The sequence below is a fragment of the Saimiri boliviensis genome, chromosome 5 (assembly GCF_048565385.1).
Source record: "Saimiri boliviensis isolate mSaiBol1 chromosome 5, mSaiBol1.pri, whole genome shotgun sequence".
Classification (NCBI taxonomy): Eukaryota; Metazoa; Chordata; class Mammalia; order Primates; family Cebidae; genus Saimiri; species Saimiri boliviensis.
The window spans coordinates 86,577,464-86,593,403 of NC_133453.1; the positions used below are offsets into that span (position 1 = coordinate 86,577,464).

At 36.2% G+C, this 15,940-nt stretch overlaps 2 protein-coding genes across 21 annotated transcripts in view; one reads left to right on the plus strand and one right to left on the minus strand.

The window, feature by feature from the left end:
- The window catches only part of PRPF40A (pre-mRNA processing factor 40 homolog A), a 64,637-nt gene extending 53,916 nt beyond the window's left edge, over positions 1-10,721 (plus strand). For all 8 annotated transcript variants that reach the window (XM_039469558.2, XM_039469559.2, XM_039469560.2 and 5 more), the window contains 5 exons: positions 2,314-2,400; positions 2,481-2,577; positions 2,662-2,723; positions 3,654-3,785; positions 4,981-10,721. In XM_039469558.2, the coding sequence (XP_039325492.1) occupies positions 2,314-2,400; positions 2,481-2,577; positions 2,662-2,723; positions 3,654-3,785; positions 4,981-5,073 (471 nt within the window). In that variant the 3' untranslated portion in view covers positions 5,074-10,721. The remainder of the gene's footprint in view (positions 1-2,313; positions 2,401-2,480; positions 2,578-2,661; positions 2,724-3,653; positions 3,786-4,980) is intronic.
- Positions 10,722-11,125: 404 nt separating this feature from the next.
- FMNL2 (formin like 2) overlaps positions 11,126-15,940 on the minus strand; it is a 320,067-nt gene continuing 315,252 nt past the window's right edge. For 6 of the 13 annotated variants that reach the window (XM_074399688.1, XM_074399687.1, XM_039469557.2 and 3 more), the window contains one exon: positions 11,126-13,135. In XM_074399688.1, coding sequence (XP_074255789.1) covers positions 13,026-13,135 — 110 coding nt within the window. In that variant the 3' untranslated portion in view covers positions 11,126-13,025. Of the gene's footprint in view, positions 13,136-15,407; positions 15,502-15,940 lie in introns of those variants that run through there. The other 7 variants (XM_074399684.1, XM_074399681.1, XM_074399682.1 and 4 more) reach the window with 4 other exon arrangements.

The window sequence follows — 15,940 nt, forward strand, 5'->3', positions numbered from 1 at the left end:
TCTACTAAAAAACTAGAAAAATATTAGCAGGGAGTGGTGGCGGGCACCTGTAATCCTAGCTACTCAGGAGGCTGGGGCAAGAGAATCACTGGAACGCTGGAGGTGGAGGTTGGCAGTGAGCCAAGATAATGCCACTGCACTCCAGCTGGGCAATGGGCTGGGACTCCATCTCCAAAAAAAATAGTTAAGAGTATTGTGATAACAGTTTCATTTAGGCCCTTGTAAGTATGCTGAATTGACCAATAATAATAGTATTTGATGCCTATGTGGATCAGTGTTCTAATTGCTTTATGTATATTAAATGTATGAACTTAATCCTTTCAACAAGCCTATGAAGTTAATAGGTGAACAAACTAAGGCAAAGAGAAGTAAAGTAACTTACAGGGTTGGAAGCTGGGCATGATGACCTTGCTCAGTGCTTTTAGCAAGTATGCCATGCTGTCAGTTCTAGACTAGCTAATATTTATAATCTAAAAACTAGTATGTGTTCAATATTGTAGTGTACTGTAAATGGGCATAGTGGTCACTAAATTGACTATTTCTTATTTCTTTGGATTTATTGTTCTTGATTAATAAAATGTTAACCACAGCCTTTTCTGTAACATGTACTCACATAGGCCTGGATTGTTTCACAGCTGCCTCTAGATGTACTTTTGGCCTCTTTTTTTTTAAGACAGGGTCTCACTCTAACACCCAATCCCAGCCCAGAGTGCAGCAGTTCAATTATGCCTCACCGCAACCTTCACGTGTTAGGTTCTAACAGTTCTCCTGAGTAGGGACTGTAGGCACATGCCATGACACTTGGCTTTTTGCTTTTTTGGTTTTTGTTTTTATAAAGTTGGGATCTTGCCATGTTGGGCAGGCTGACCTCAAGGAAGTCTCCTGCCTTGGCCTCCTGAAGTACTGTGATTATAAAATGAGCAACCATGCTAGGCCTCTAGATCTTTTCTGTGCCAAATGTATTGCAGACCAGAAGCATCTGCATTACCTAGGAGCTTCGAACCCAGGAGCTTCCTAAGAATGATTAACCTTAGGCCCCATCAGTAGAAATCCTGCATCTGACTCTTCATTTTAGCCAGATTCCCAAGCATTAAAATGTACATTTAATTTTGAGAAGCTCTGCTTTAGTGTCTTACCTATTTTCCCCCAGTTGAAGAATCTCCAGATTCTTTTCAGGATCTATACTGGGATAAAGTGGTGGTAATGGTACTATACAGAAGGGCTGAACACATTCAGATTTTTGGGCCTTAATAATCTGAGCCTTGAGGTATTAAAGAAAGGTAGGTTAGTGTTCAGTGAGATAAAAAGGATGAGAGTACATTCTAAGATCCAGATTTCCCATTTCCACTTAAGTAACTGAGGTAGAATTTATTCACAAAGCCATAGATATGTTTAGGGGCGAGGAGCTTGTACTGCAGCACCCCCCCATCCCTGCTAGCCTAATAATTGTTATAATGGGTAAAAATCCACAAAGACAACATACAGATGTCTAAGGATGTCTTGTTTGAGGAGGAAGGCAATAGCTCTTTGGGGGAAATGAAAGAGGAGTAGATTTGGCATTTATTCTGACATCAACTTTATGTATCTCAATTCAAGGATGGCTCTCAGGTTTTTTAATCTTAGTGCTCAGCCTAACTTGCCGACCAAAGCTGGATTGATCAGAAAAAGCATGCCTGAATGTCGTTGTATTTCACTGTCATTAAAAGCAGATGTGACTGCATATTACACTTTTCTTCTAAACCACACCATTCTCATTCTTCTTAAAAACTGCTTTTTCAGCCGGAAAAAGTAATCCCACCACTTGGGAGGCTGAGACAGGCAGGTCACTTGGGGTCAGGAGTTTGAGACCAGCCTAGCCAACATGGTGAAATGCTGTCTCTACCAAAAGTACAAAAATTAGCCAGGCATGGTGGCACGCTCCTGTAATCCCAGCTACTTGGGAGCCTGAGGCAGGAGAACTGCTTGAACCTGGGAAGCAGAGGTTGCGGTGAGCCGAGATCGCACCACTGTACTCTGGCCTGGGTGACAGAGCCAGACTTGGTCAGTAGGGGGAAAAAAAAAAAACAGCTACTTTGTCTACTAATAGTTTTTAACATTGTTTTGTTTAGATGTCCAAATGAGTGGGTATAGGATGGGCAAGAAGGAACAACAACAAAAAAAAATACGATGATTCTTTGCAGTTTCAAGGGATTACATTTCTATATATGATAGAGTTTTACTCTATGAACTTCCCTAGCTTTTTAAAGATTCTTTACAGTCTGTCTATGGTAAGTGTAAATTCTTGAAATTTTCTTTTTTCTTTTGTCCCTGTAGCATGAATGTCAGCATCATCATTCAAAGAACAAGAAACATTCTAAGAAATCTAAAAAACATCATAGGAAACGTTCCCGCTCTCGATCGGTAAGGGAATTTATTATATGGCACCATGAGTGTATTGAAGTATTAGCATTATTATGAATGAAATTATGTGTATTTTTTAGGGGTCAGATTCAGATGATGATGATAGCCATTCAAAGAAAAAAAGACAACGATCAGAGTCTCGTTCTGCTTCAGAACATTCTTCTAGTGCAGAGTCTGGTGAGCATTTCTGTTTATTTTATTAAATCATTGACACTGATATACTCCATTTCTGACACTTTTTTTTCCTTTTATGCTCCTCAGAGAGAAGTTATAAAAAGTCAAAAAAGCATAAGAAGAAAAGTAAGAAAAGGAGACATAAATCTGTAAGCAAGCTTCTGATTTTTACATTTCACCTACGCTTTTGCCCTTAACTTCCTCAGAAATCATAGAACCTTTTTCTCTGTAGTCCTGTGCAGTCTAGGACAGTTGAGGTGGGCACATAAACCTCAAGTTTTATAGTTGCTCTTCACCTTAATCTTCCATTAAAATCATTTGGTGAGCTTTGAAAAAATATACATACCAGTGTTAGGATCCCCTATCCTGGTCTTTAAACTTTTCTAGAAAAAAGTCTCAGGGAGATGTGTGTGCATGTGTCTCTATATGTATGTATATTTGTGTGTATGTGTAGATTGCAGCTGTTGTTGAGAACCATAAATTTAAATGTTTAAACAACCACTCCTCTACTCTTGTAGTTCTTAATCTTAGGTATTCATTAGGATCCAGCTAAGGAGCTTTTTCAAAACGTGAAGGCATGGGTGTTACCACAGACCTATTGAATTACATTTTTAAAAATTTGAATTTGTACATAAGCGATGAAGAACCATTTATTTAAGCACTTAAATTTTAAATAATTCCTGCTTCTCAGCAATTTCATGAAAATTATTTTATTAATACAGCTGTCTGCCTTATGTGTTAAAGCTAATAGCAGTATCCTACGTACATTTATAAACCAGTATTATATTGGGTTGGTGAAAAATGTACTCTCTTTGTATTTACATAATAGATATTACAGATCTGATGTGGTAGTCAGTCTCATGAGTGATACTTTATCCTGTCAGAATATAATCCTTCCCAAGGGAAAGCTGTCCCCCATGAATCTTGGGTAAATTCTAAATCCTTGAGGTTAACAATTCACATTACATTTCACTACTCTAAGAACACATAGCCTGTTATACATAGATGTTCTTAAATATTACCTATATGAGAATGGTACCTTCATCAAAATGCTAACCTATTATTTTCTATTCATATAGGACTCTCCAGAATCCGATGCTGAGCGAGAGAAGGATAAAAAAGAAAAAGATCGGGAAAGTGAAAAAGACAGAACTAGACAAAGATCAGAATCAAAACACAAATCGCCTAAGAAAAAGACTGGAAAGGATTCTGTAAGTGTTTAGAATTGTTTCATACCTATGTTTTCAAAATACAAAAATGGATTCTGTGGTTAAACCATGATGGTGTTGAATAAATAGTCTTTTTTCCAGATGTGCTACCATTGAAGAAAACAATGAAAATTCATTTAACTACATTTCACACAATATCATAGTTTTTGGTGATGAATGACCCTAGATTTGATTTCCTAAATTTGATATTTTTAAAATACAGCATTCTGTAATTATGGCCTTAACTCACTAAGGATATATGATTACTAAGTAGTGCCACTGGACATTTCTTACTTAATCTTCAAAAAATTTTTTTAAGTGAGAGACTAAATCTGGGATTCTCCAGATGTCTACAGTTGTCACTCTTATTAAATCCTTTGTTTCAAAAGGTAGCAATTCCAATAACTTTTAGGAATACTGATTTGGGCTGGAGAAAGGGCAAATGAATAGGAGAGGAGAATACAAGCCAAAGTTAAGATTTCCATAACAAATCACATAATTAGTCCTTAGTTTTTCAAATATATGTACGTATGATTGCAATAATAATGCAAATGCTGTGGGTTCAGCAAGGGTAAATGCCTGTGAATCATCACTGGAGAGCATAAACTATGTAGATAAAGCTGTTAGGGATTTCTGCATATTCTGATTCATTGGTATAGGGTGGATTTTTTTTTTTAAGAGCTGAAAAATGTGAGTCTGAGTCACATCGTCAGTGAAGAGTGAATGCCTCCTTTGTACTTTTTAGCAGCTTATGGTGGGTTAAATGAAATCCCTGGAGTGAATGAAAGAGGACAATAGGTGAACTATCCGCTTTTCAAAGGTTGTATCTCATATACAGTGCAGCATTATTTTTGTTTGTTTGTTCATCCTAAATCTTGTCCTGTCCATAAGTTTTGTGTATTTATTTACTTGTCACAGGAATCCATAATGCTTAAAGCATGATACTTCTGTTTCTGTGATAATTCTTCTGGAACCATTGGGAATCTACAAAATTAGCAAGGAATATATTATCTAGGAAATGAATACCTAGTTTCCATTAAATGGAAATATTTTTTCTTATTCACATGATCTTTAAACCCTATGAAATGTGTTTCTTTGGAAGAGAATTTATATAGATATTGGTTTATTTTTTCAAAGGCTTAGCACTTAAATTTCTGAGTACTGATGTCACCTATAATTGTAATCAATGTCTTTTCAGGGTAATTGGGATACTTCTGGCAGTGAACTGAGTGAAGGGGAATTGGAAAAGCGCAGAAGAACCCTTTTGGAGCAACTGGATGATGATCAATAAATTATACCAAATATATGTTTACAGTATGATTTAAAGTCTAATTCAGACCAGGGACTATATTTTAAGTTCAACTGAAATAACACTGGGTTTTAATTATATCACAGGAAAAAAAGTGCATTTAAGTATTGTTATCGTGGACTTTATAAAAGCAAAGGAAATTGAAAATAACTTTGATTCTGTATCAAGAATCATATTTTCATACAGTCATAACTGTCTTTCTGTGACCCTTTCACAGGGCACTGTAGGATGGATTAAAGGTGGCAATTTACTGATAACTGCAGATGTCTCTACTTTGTTCTAAAATCTAAGTCATGAGGTGATTTGATTTACTTTATAGAAGCTGGATTTTGAAGATATAATGAAAATTTTTTTGATAATACAGTAGTACAAAAAAAGCACCAGCAACTGATAAAACTGCTTTTTTGTGCACTACCCAACTGATTAAAGCCAATGTGATCTTTTATGGTGAAACTCCTAAGAAATAGGTGTTTTTGCTGGAAACTTGGTAGACCCCTAATTATAGTGGTGCTAATGAGCACTACTATAATAAAGCCACCATTATTTTTTATCAAACATCTGAATACATTTTAAAAAGGCTATTGTGAGGGCATTATTTTGAGCATCTATTTTGAGGTGATGTTTAAAAAAAAAAAAAAACTTTAACATCAAATCAAATTGTAAAATAATTTAAATATATTGCCTTAAGGACCTACTAAAGAATGTGCCACCAGACTTTAAGTGATAGTTGCAATATCCTTGTCTAAAAAAAAAAAAAAAAAAAAAATTGACTTAAACATTTTCTTTAACAGTTGTCTTTTTTTTCTAAATTCAGTCTTTCTCTTGCTTTTTTCCCCCTGCTATTGAGGAAGTATTTTGCCTCCCCTACTCACTGAGAAGTATTGACTTCGTGGTACACATTCTAAAGCATTTCTGATTTGAATATTTTTGTACATTTTTATCAACTATTAAACCTTCTCTTCTAGTGTGTACTAGTATTTATTTCTACTTAAACTGTTCAGCTAAATTGTTTGATCATTTTAAAGGTACTAAATCCCTGAAATTTTGCTTCATCTTACCCACACAGCTAGTTTACTTTCCTTTTTTAATATTTAAGAACATTATAAATCAGTACATTTGAGGTTCCTAGATTTGTTTTTCACCTATGAATTTTTTACAGACTATATTAGAAGGGCAATGGATTGAAGATAGAATACTCTTACATGCTAACTTTTGAAGGCTGGTAATATAATTTATACTATTTTCCTTCAGTGCAGGAGATTTTTAAGTAAGTAAACTTTAGCACTTATTCTTTTGTATTATGTTATTCTTTTAATTTGTATACTTGAAGAGATCCTATTTCAAGGTAGGATTTAGAAAAAAAGTTTTTTCCTTACCATTTTAGTGAGTTTTGAAAGTGGGCCAGACCAGACTATCTCATTCCCATTTTGCCCCTCATTTGAATTAAATATAATCTCTACTTTTTAAAGGCTGAAGGGGTGGGGGAGGGGATTATTTCTCAGTTTGTCTCCCAAGTTATTTTTCTGCTATGAAATATGACCAGGCTTTGTAGGAAGACTCATCCTGGAGAAAATGTGAAGTAATTGTTTGCTTGAGATTAGTCTCCTGTTGTATATTGGAGTTAAAATGCATAACTTTGGCAACAGGGAGTTGTCTAGACTCAATTTTCAGAGGTCCCATTGTAGTAAGTTAATATTGCCAATCATGTCAATCACCTGACATGGAAGTCAGTGGCAAATCTTTTAAATATGCATTTGATATTGGCAAATAGATATTAGTGATGTTTCACAAAAGAATTTTAGAATCTGTAAAAAAATTGTTTTCATTACTTCCATGAATGATTTTTAAAGTACAACTTTAAAGTTTTGATTTTTCTATTTAAATAAAAAGCTATTGATGTGTTTTAGCATGTCCTCAAAATAGATTCCTGTATTTCTTACAGAGATAATCTTACTATAACTGCAAATCCCTACAACACTATAGTTTCCCTGTAGTTCCCCCATGAAAATTATTTTACTTAAAAACAACTATAGTAGTAAACAAATTGCAATTCAAAATGCAACATCCTTGCCATGAAAGATATAACTTAAGTGACTGTGGTCCTTGGTCTACCTTTCAGGATCCCATCAAATGGGATTTAATTGCCAGAAAGATACTTGACAGTCTGAAGGCACAGGTGATAGGATTTTGTTAGAATTCTCTGTGAATAATTTTAAACTAATAGGTTATGTTTCTAAATCTTCAGTTTGGTAAAAAACTGATATGTCTTGGAATACTGGTTCTATCAGAGTTGAACAAATATGTTAAAACAGGAAAGTGTGTTTATTTTCAGATAAAGGCAATTTATACTTTTCATTAAAGCCTCAGAGTCTTAGGAAAATGTTGAGGGTTTATCTTCCATCCGTGTCATTAATATTAATGAACTGTTGGATCAAATTCACTTATACATTTAATGTCATATTTATTCAAAATCAAGACTTTAAATACTTTATTTTTTATCTATTTATTTTGAGACTGAGTCTTGCTCTGTCACCCAGGCTGGAGTGCAATGGCATGGTCTCGGCTCACTGTAACCTCAGCCTCCCGGGTTCAAGTGATTCTCCTGCCTCAGCCTCCTGAGTAGCTGCAAATACAGGTGCCGGCTAATTTTTGTGTTTTTAGTAGAAATGGGGTTTTACCATGTTAGCCAGGCTGGTCTCGAACTCCTGACCTTGTGATCCACCTGCCTTGGCCTCCCAAAGTGCTGGGATTACAGGCATGAGCCACTGTGCCCCGTCAATATTTGTTATTTTTCTCCCAGTTCATAATTTGTGGGAAAATTGAATTTGTATGAAAAGTTAGATAATGTGGCTAATCAATTATGAAGTATACATCCTTCCTAAGTGAATTTAAATAATGTAATGCTTTTAAATAAAAGCAGTGATCCCACCACATTTTTTTTCAACATAGTAGCTGGTATTTTGTTATCATTAGCCAGAGTAGCTTCAGCGTATAAGTTATTGAGGTTTTCCAACTTTAAAAGTGCATTTTATACCTTCTAGTAAATTTGATAATGATTTGTCATAGCTTTGCCATCTTTTGACTTTTGCTTAACAGGGCCTCACTTCGTATACAATTATAATATGAAAAAGGACTGTCCTAAAGTATAAGGCAGTCAGTAACGGTAGGGTTTTTACAGTTTTTACAGAAACTGTATAAACTCCTAGAAAAAAAATCTGTGTGCATTTTTCTGGAAAGTTTTCATAGTTTCAAACTGTCTAATTCAGTTTTCATTTGATTATATAACTTGGTTATATGCTTTAAAAAACATTTGTCTAAATGTTCTGGTTTTCTTCCCGTCTTATAGTTAGCTAAGTACTGGCTATGCCACCACTCTTATTTTTACACCCAGAAAGGAGTAGTAACCACTTTATATGAAGAACAGTTTTTTTCTTTTTAAAGCTTAGATGCTATGGAAGAGAGAACTATTTATAATCACATAGTACCCAGGGAGGAGTGATGAATGATTTTTTTTAAAAGGGGATATTTAAGTATATTATATAATTTAAATATAAAACTATGAAACTTCAGCTTTTAAAACTGTTTCTAAACAAAATGAAGCAGAATACATTAATTGCTTTTATCTTAAGTCTGAGACTTGTTCTTTTCTCTTTGGTATGTATTTTTCTCAATGTTAGGTAGATTTGAATTCAGCCATCCTAAATTCTTTGCATAAAATTACACTCGTTTTACATGAAAAAAAAGCAAAATAATGTCATTACTTTCATGGAACTGTGTTTTCACAGGCTTATAATCTCAGTCTGTGTTTCTGGTAATGGCATATACCAGCCTGATGATCTTACCATCCTTATTCTTACATTGGTCTTAAGTTTCCAGTTGTTTCCAAGTATTCCAATTGTTTTGACTTAACTGTAAGTTAGCATGTAAGTTCCTCAGTGGCAGGGATTTGTCTGGTTCATTTACTGTTATATATATCCCTGTGGAATAGGACAGTGCCTGACACATAATAGGCACTTTTTGAATGAATGTAAAATATTAGTTGAAATACCTACTCATCTTGCATCCATGATACCCATCATCTGTATTAAAGGGCTTAAAAAAGCATCACTGCAATAAACCATACTAACCCACCACTAAAGCCATGGTCATAATTGAAGTGCACCTAAAATAAGGTCTAGTGACTGTACCTTAAGTTTTACTTCAGACGTGCCCAAAACTTGTGAGAACCTATACAATGTAAAGTTGATTTTGGGCTATTTTGGAATAGGGCTGAAGCATGGTGACATGTCAGGCACTCAGTTTACTGGAGCTGTCTTAAAGGTGAGGTGGAAAGTGAGAGATGATTTTGCCCTAATTACCCACACATTCCTCTAACCCTCCATTTTAAGAAGCTTAGCTATAATAGCTTCTCCACTTTTTAAACTTGCCTTCTAAAGACTATCAAAACTGCTTTTGTGATTCTCAGTAGAATCTAGTTCCAGGCCATCTCATTGCTAGTGATTGGTAATTGTTAATTTGATGCTAATTACCTTACTTGTAAAGTTGACATTTATACTTGTTAATCCTCCCTGCCCCTAGTCATGGACTATGAAACAGTGAGTGGCTGGCTAAATAATTAGATCAGATTCAAACTAAGCCATTCCTTCATGCTATTCTTCTACTACTGTTCTTAAGGTATCTAAGTATGTTATGCATAAACATTTGAGCGGGGGGTGGGATCCTCCCTGCAAACTTTGGTAGGTATTGGTTTTGCCTACCTCTACAACTGAGCCAAGGACTTGTTCTGAAAGGTGAGTAATAAGGGAACAAGGTTTCTATTTTCTGTGTTTGTAATTACCAGATTTTCACCTGTTTATATATTATTCTGATGTAAAAGAACCTTAGTTATATAAAATTAGCCCTTTTGTAAATAAATATAATTTATTAGAAAAAGTGGCATCTTTTACTAAATTGGGTTCGTGTCAGTTTTTTCCTTTAAGCACCACTCAGGCAGCAAGCTCTATGCTGTGAGAGTTGCTGGAGGCCTACATTTTGTTTTCTCAGTGTAATTATTCTTTTTCTCGATAAAAAGTTAGACTGAAAAGCCCATCATTGCATTCACACATCTGTTTCTTCAAATACTTCTTGGGCTATTAGTTTAAAAAGAAATTGAAAATATTCTTTTGTATGAAATCTGCTGATAAATTCATCTTTGGAGGCATTTCTGATAGTAAAAATTAGGAATTAGATTAGGGCTAAGAAGAGTTTTGGTTTATCAAATATTGAAATAGGTATGTGTGGCTGGGCGTGATGGTTCATGTCTGTAATCCCAACACTGGCAAGGCCGAGGCAGGTGGATTACTTGCACTCAGGAGTTCAAGACCACCCTGGGCAACACAATAAAACCCTATTGCAACAAAAAAGTACAAAATTAGCCAGGCATGATTTTACATGCCTATAGTCCCAGCGACTCGGGAGGCTGAGGTGGGAGGATGGCTTGAGCCTGAGAGGCAGAGGTTTCCCTGAACTGAGAAAGGTAGTCTTAAAATTATTTAAAATTTTCCTTGTTTTCATAAAAAGAACAAATGAAATGTTATAAACTTTTGATGATGGAATTATTAAAACTGTCAGTCTGTGCAATGGAGGCCAAACTGTTTGTACCTTGGTGACTGGTATGGTGGTTGGGTGCAGGGCTAACTGTTCAGTTAACACATAACCTATTTTTATTTGTACAACATTCTAACTGAAAGATTCAGTGCGGGGTTGGCGGGGGAGGGTTGTGACATTTCACAAAAGTGCTGTTGTTTCTGTAGAAGCTGTACATTATAAATACAGTTTGGGAGATATATGTCTCACTTCAAAGAACCATTTTCTACATTTTATATAGCAAGAATCAAGAGTTCACATAGGGAGGAATCCTTCCTCAAGTTTATCAAGTATATTTGGATTCTGAGTTCAAATAGCAAGATGTATCTGTTTGTAAAGGTAAGTCTACATAATATTGCTAAAATCCCCTAAATTGTACCATTGAAAGATTACAACATATTACAGAATAGTAGTGTAAATAGTTTATTTGCTCATATGCCATGAAAAGACCAGAAAAGTAACATGAATTGCTTTTATAAAACATTCTAATATTGCTAAGAAGCAGGCCCATTAATAAACAGAAAAGAACATGCCAACATTGTCTATTTGTAGATAAATAAATAGGCAATTATTTTAACATATACAGGTCAGCATTGAATTTTGGAAAACAGCTGCCTTGTAGTGGAAGTCCAACTATCTGTATGGTCAAATTGCTATTTTTAATAAAAATGAATGTTGAGTCCATAGAAGGACAAAATCTTGGCATGTTCTTTTTAAAGTACACATTTATGGGAATGTGGCCGCAGGTGGCAGTTTAATCTTTCTGTAAATAGGTACACTAAAGTGAAATGTGGTAGGTAACTTGTTCCCTAAACTGTCCTTGTAGTTAAATATATATATTAAAAAAAAAAAAAAAAAAACTATAAGTTAAAATAACATTCAGATTGTATAGCATAGGCTGATGCATTTCAAAACAATATTTACAATATTACCCAGAGGCTTAGGTGGGAATTAAAGAGAAGTGTAAAAACCATAAAAAACTGCACCGATTTTATAGCAAAATATCTGTACATTTAAAAAGATCATATAACGACACATCCAAGGAAAAGGGACCTTCACCAAGGGGTTCACATAAGCACAACATAAAATAGGAAATTCAGCGGTTAAATACTATACAATAAACTTTACAATTAATATATTGATGTACCAAGAAGATAAGCCAGAAGCAGAATGTATATTATGAAAAGTACAAATGTAGCTTCGGTCCAGTTTTTGACTTTGGAATGGATCAAGTGCCCTGCCAGAGAGGGAGGAAAAATAACAGTGGCTTAGTGGGCCATTTAGTCCCATTATGTATTATTTAAGCTTAATACCATATTAATACTTTTCAACAACTTAAATTGCAATTCCTCATAAATAGTCGGGGAAATGCATGAACAAGTTAGCCTTCGTACATGATGCCAAGTGTTTCTTCTCCAATTTACAAAAAGAAGAAAAAATTGCGATTGTCAGAGAATAAGGCCAGGTTCCTAACACTACTCTGCTAGCAGATAGATGTAACCTTGAATGCTTGTTGATAGAGCTAGTAAACTTCCTTGCAAGGCACCAATTTCAGTTCTCAGAATTAATAATGGTCCTCAGAAATGTTAATACTGATTACTGAGATGTTAATTTTAGTGCTCATATGCTTGCATTATTTAAAAGCTGCCTCTAGCTGAAGAACACAGTACTGCAAATAAGTGTTATACATTGTATCCCCACATTCATACCGGTGGATGCCTCTCACATAGTATTCTCTAGCACAGAAGTAGAATGTGAAACTGGAAACAAAGGGTTGAGTGAACTTTGTGCCACTGCCATTGCATCCTGTTTGCACTTTGTTGGGGCCGGGAGTTTTATCATGTGATTTTTCCTTCTTCCATGTTGCTAGTAAAATACAAAGTTGATGGATATGGGTAAAACATAAAATTCCTTAAGAGACACCGCAGCAAAGGACCCACAGCAGATGCATTCATGTTATTTACAACATCAGGAAACCAGGTAGGCCATCATGGGACAATCACAATGGTAGGTAATAAGTTTTAATACGAAATTTACATTTTGGTTAAAAAAACAGTAACATACTGGTGTAAAAAGATACCTAGTCAAATCAACTGCTATTGCTTTGATTAATCTGAACAGGTACTTCCATTTTTAGGCACTTGTTAACAAGGGTTGAAAGGAGAGCTCATTTTAAAATTCTTTTGTGTTTGCTATATCTGAGCCCTTATTTTATGTGTGTTCAAGGCTGCAGTTAATGGTAGCACATAAAGTTCGTATGGGCAGTTTCATTCATGCACACCCTGTGTTCATGCAGGCTGGTCTCGGGTTCACATCGTTATTTCGGCACCATTAACAGAACGCAAGTTCTGATCATCAAAGCGCCGCCTGACGCTTCTCCTCACCGCATCGGCTCGTCTGTAGGGTTGGTTTCTAAGATCTGTAAAGAGGAGAGTGCCAGTAAGAGAATAGCAACCTTTAATAGCATGTGTCTAAGCTAGACAAAGGCCAGCTGGCAGCCAATCAAAGCAGCTTGTGTAGAAAAGAGTCACCTAATGGGCCCTTCAAACTCAGGGAGCATTGAATCAAAGATAAACATTTGCCTTCAATATTTACAATCAAACAAAATAGGATGTAATACTGGTAGGATTCTAGGACTTTAAGAGAAAAATATATAGATTATTTATGTCACTGGCCAGAGTCTAGCTGAAGTCTTATTTTGAAATGTTTCTTAAATTAGAAGCAGCTGTAGCTTAATTTTTGTTTTGTTTTGTTTTTATTCTGGAAGCCTGAATATCAACAGTAATTGCAATAAATTTTAAACTGCAAAATTAATAAAGCAGACTGTCTTGTCCCGTCTTATCCTTGCAGTTTTAACAAGAACCTAAAGGCTTTTAGTTTGCAGATAAAGGCTCTGTTATTTTCATTCTATTAAGCTACTGAGTTTTATTATTTTTTAAATTTTAAGCACAATAATGTTCAATTAACCATTAAATATAAACCAAAATTAGGCTATTCTCTGCCACCTACTTTTTTTTTTTTTTTTTTTTTTTTTTTTTTTTTTTAAGAAATGGGATCTTGTTATGTTGTCTAGGCTGGTCTTGAACTGGCACTGCCCTCAAACAATTCTACCACCTCAGCCTCCTGAGAAACGGGGACTACAGAGCTCTACCACTCAGTATTTTTTATGTTAACATCAGCCAGGAGGAGAAGCATGGGCCCTCCTGCATAAGAAAGTCTGTTAAGTGACTAAGTCAGTCACTGCATACCATTCCAAATAGGCATTGCTCTGTTGGGATGAAGTGGGATGAGCAGAGGAATTTTATGCAAGAACTCAATATGAAGGCATGCTTTCTTGGGTAAGTCAGGTACCTAACCAACAACTAGGCTATGCAGCCTCCCTTTGATGAAGTGAAGACATGGTGAAAAAGTAGAGCAGGCTTTGGACTTTTCCTCGTTTGGTTTAATTAGTATTTACTTGCCTTTCATTAACTTAGTATTGTTGACATTTGCTAGAATACATTCTATCTTTCGAAAGGCAAATACAAGTAACAATTAAACCAGATAGAATCTTTTGTAGCCCTTTACTCAAGTTGAAAATGGAGCTGACTGACCACATTTGACCCACAGAATGTTTGCTCCACTCTTCTCCCCCCTCACATTTTAAAATACAGTTTCCTGGTGTTTAAATTGGTATTGAATATAAAAACCAGGGTTTCTGGCTTCTTTTGAAAAATTGGACAATCTGGCAAAACCAAGCCCCAATTCCTATACAGCAAAAAGAAGCTGGAGCTGAGATCTGTGCTCTCAGGTTCAGCACAGTTCTTAGCAGACCTCTTACCTTCCTGAATCCTTGACTCATTGGAATTTATGTGGCCCTGCCCTACTTTTTTTTTTTGGGGGGGGGGGGTGTTGGGGGTGGGGCAGAGTCTCTGTCACCTAGGCTGGAGTGTAGTGGCAGATCTCAGCTCACTGTAGCATCCACCTCCTGGGCTCAAGCAGTCCACCCACCTCAGCCTCCCAGGTAGCTGGGCTATAGGTATTTGCCACCATGCCTGGCTAACTCTCCTATTTTTTTGTAGAGACAAGGTTTCACCTCATTGCCCAGGCTGGTCTTGAACTCAAGCTGTTGTCTGCCTTGGGTTCCCAAAGTGCTGGGATTACAGATTACAGGCATGAGCCACCATGTCCAGCCTCTACCCTTAAAATTAAGGGTAAAATAGTTTTGCATACCCTAATCTTCTCAAGCCTCTGCTTCCTAGCCCACACTGGTAATGGAAGGCCAGAATCACACCTGCGGCTAAAGTATGCAGCTCTGTGGTTGTTCATCCTCTGAGCAATTAGTTCTAAAGATCTTAATCCTTCAAAGGCTGTAGTTCATGTTCCTTGGCCAGGACCTGCTTTCTGTCTCTTCAGATCAAAATGGGTTTAACTGAGTAACTCAAAGGCCAAGACAAGAGTAAGGGAAGGACAGCTTAGCACTCAAAGCAAATACAATCATCAGCAAATACCCTTGCCCAAGCCATCACACTTGAGAACTTAAAAGCAGGCTGAGAAAGAGTCCAAGAGAGAGGCTCAATCCCCACATCATTGGAATGTGAGGTACAAAAACTCCCTGGTCAGATTCTCACCAGTATTACCCTCAGCCACAGACTGAAACCATTGATCTGCATACAGAGAGAGGAGGAAGCTAAGTAAAAAGTGATGCTTGCCAGCTCTGTGTATCCTCCACCACCGGTGTGCTAGAAGAAATCCTTACCCTCGAGTGAACATTTGGAAATTTAGTGATATTATTCTTCTTTAAAGCTAAACAGAAAAAAAAACAAAAACACAAAATGATGGTTAAGAAAAAATGGGATGAAAATGGAAAGCAACTCTAACTTGGTGCTTAACATTCCCGGGCACATTAGCCAACAGAGGAAGAGAATGGGAAGCCATTACTACAAGAAGTGTTAGATCAAACAAGGGAAGGATGGATGCATCTTCCCACCCAGCTCTCTAACCACCCAGTCAAGCTGCTTTGAAGATTGGCTCCAGAAAGACAGTAAGAGTCCAGCAGCAAAACAGACAGCAAACATCAGCCAAACATGACAATTTTCTAGCCTGTTAATAAGCACTGGTGGGTAAGTACACTGCAGAGCAGGCAATGACAATATGTCCTTTGACATCAGAGACAGAACATACATAACAAGTGCAATTCATAGAATAGTACATCACAAAATAAACACATACCCAGTTCCATGTC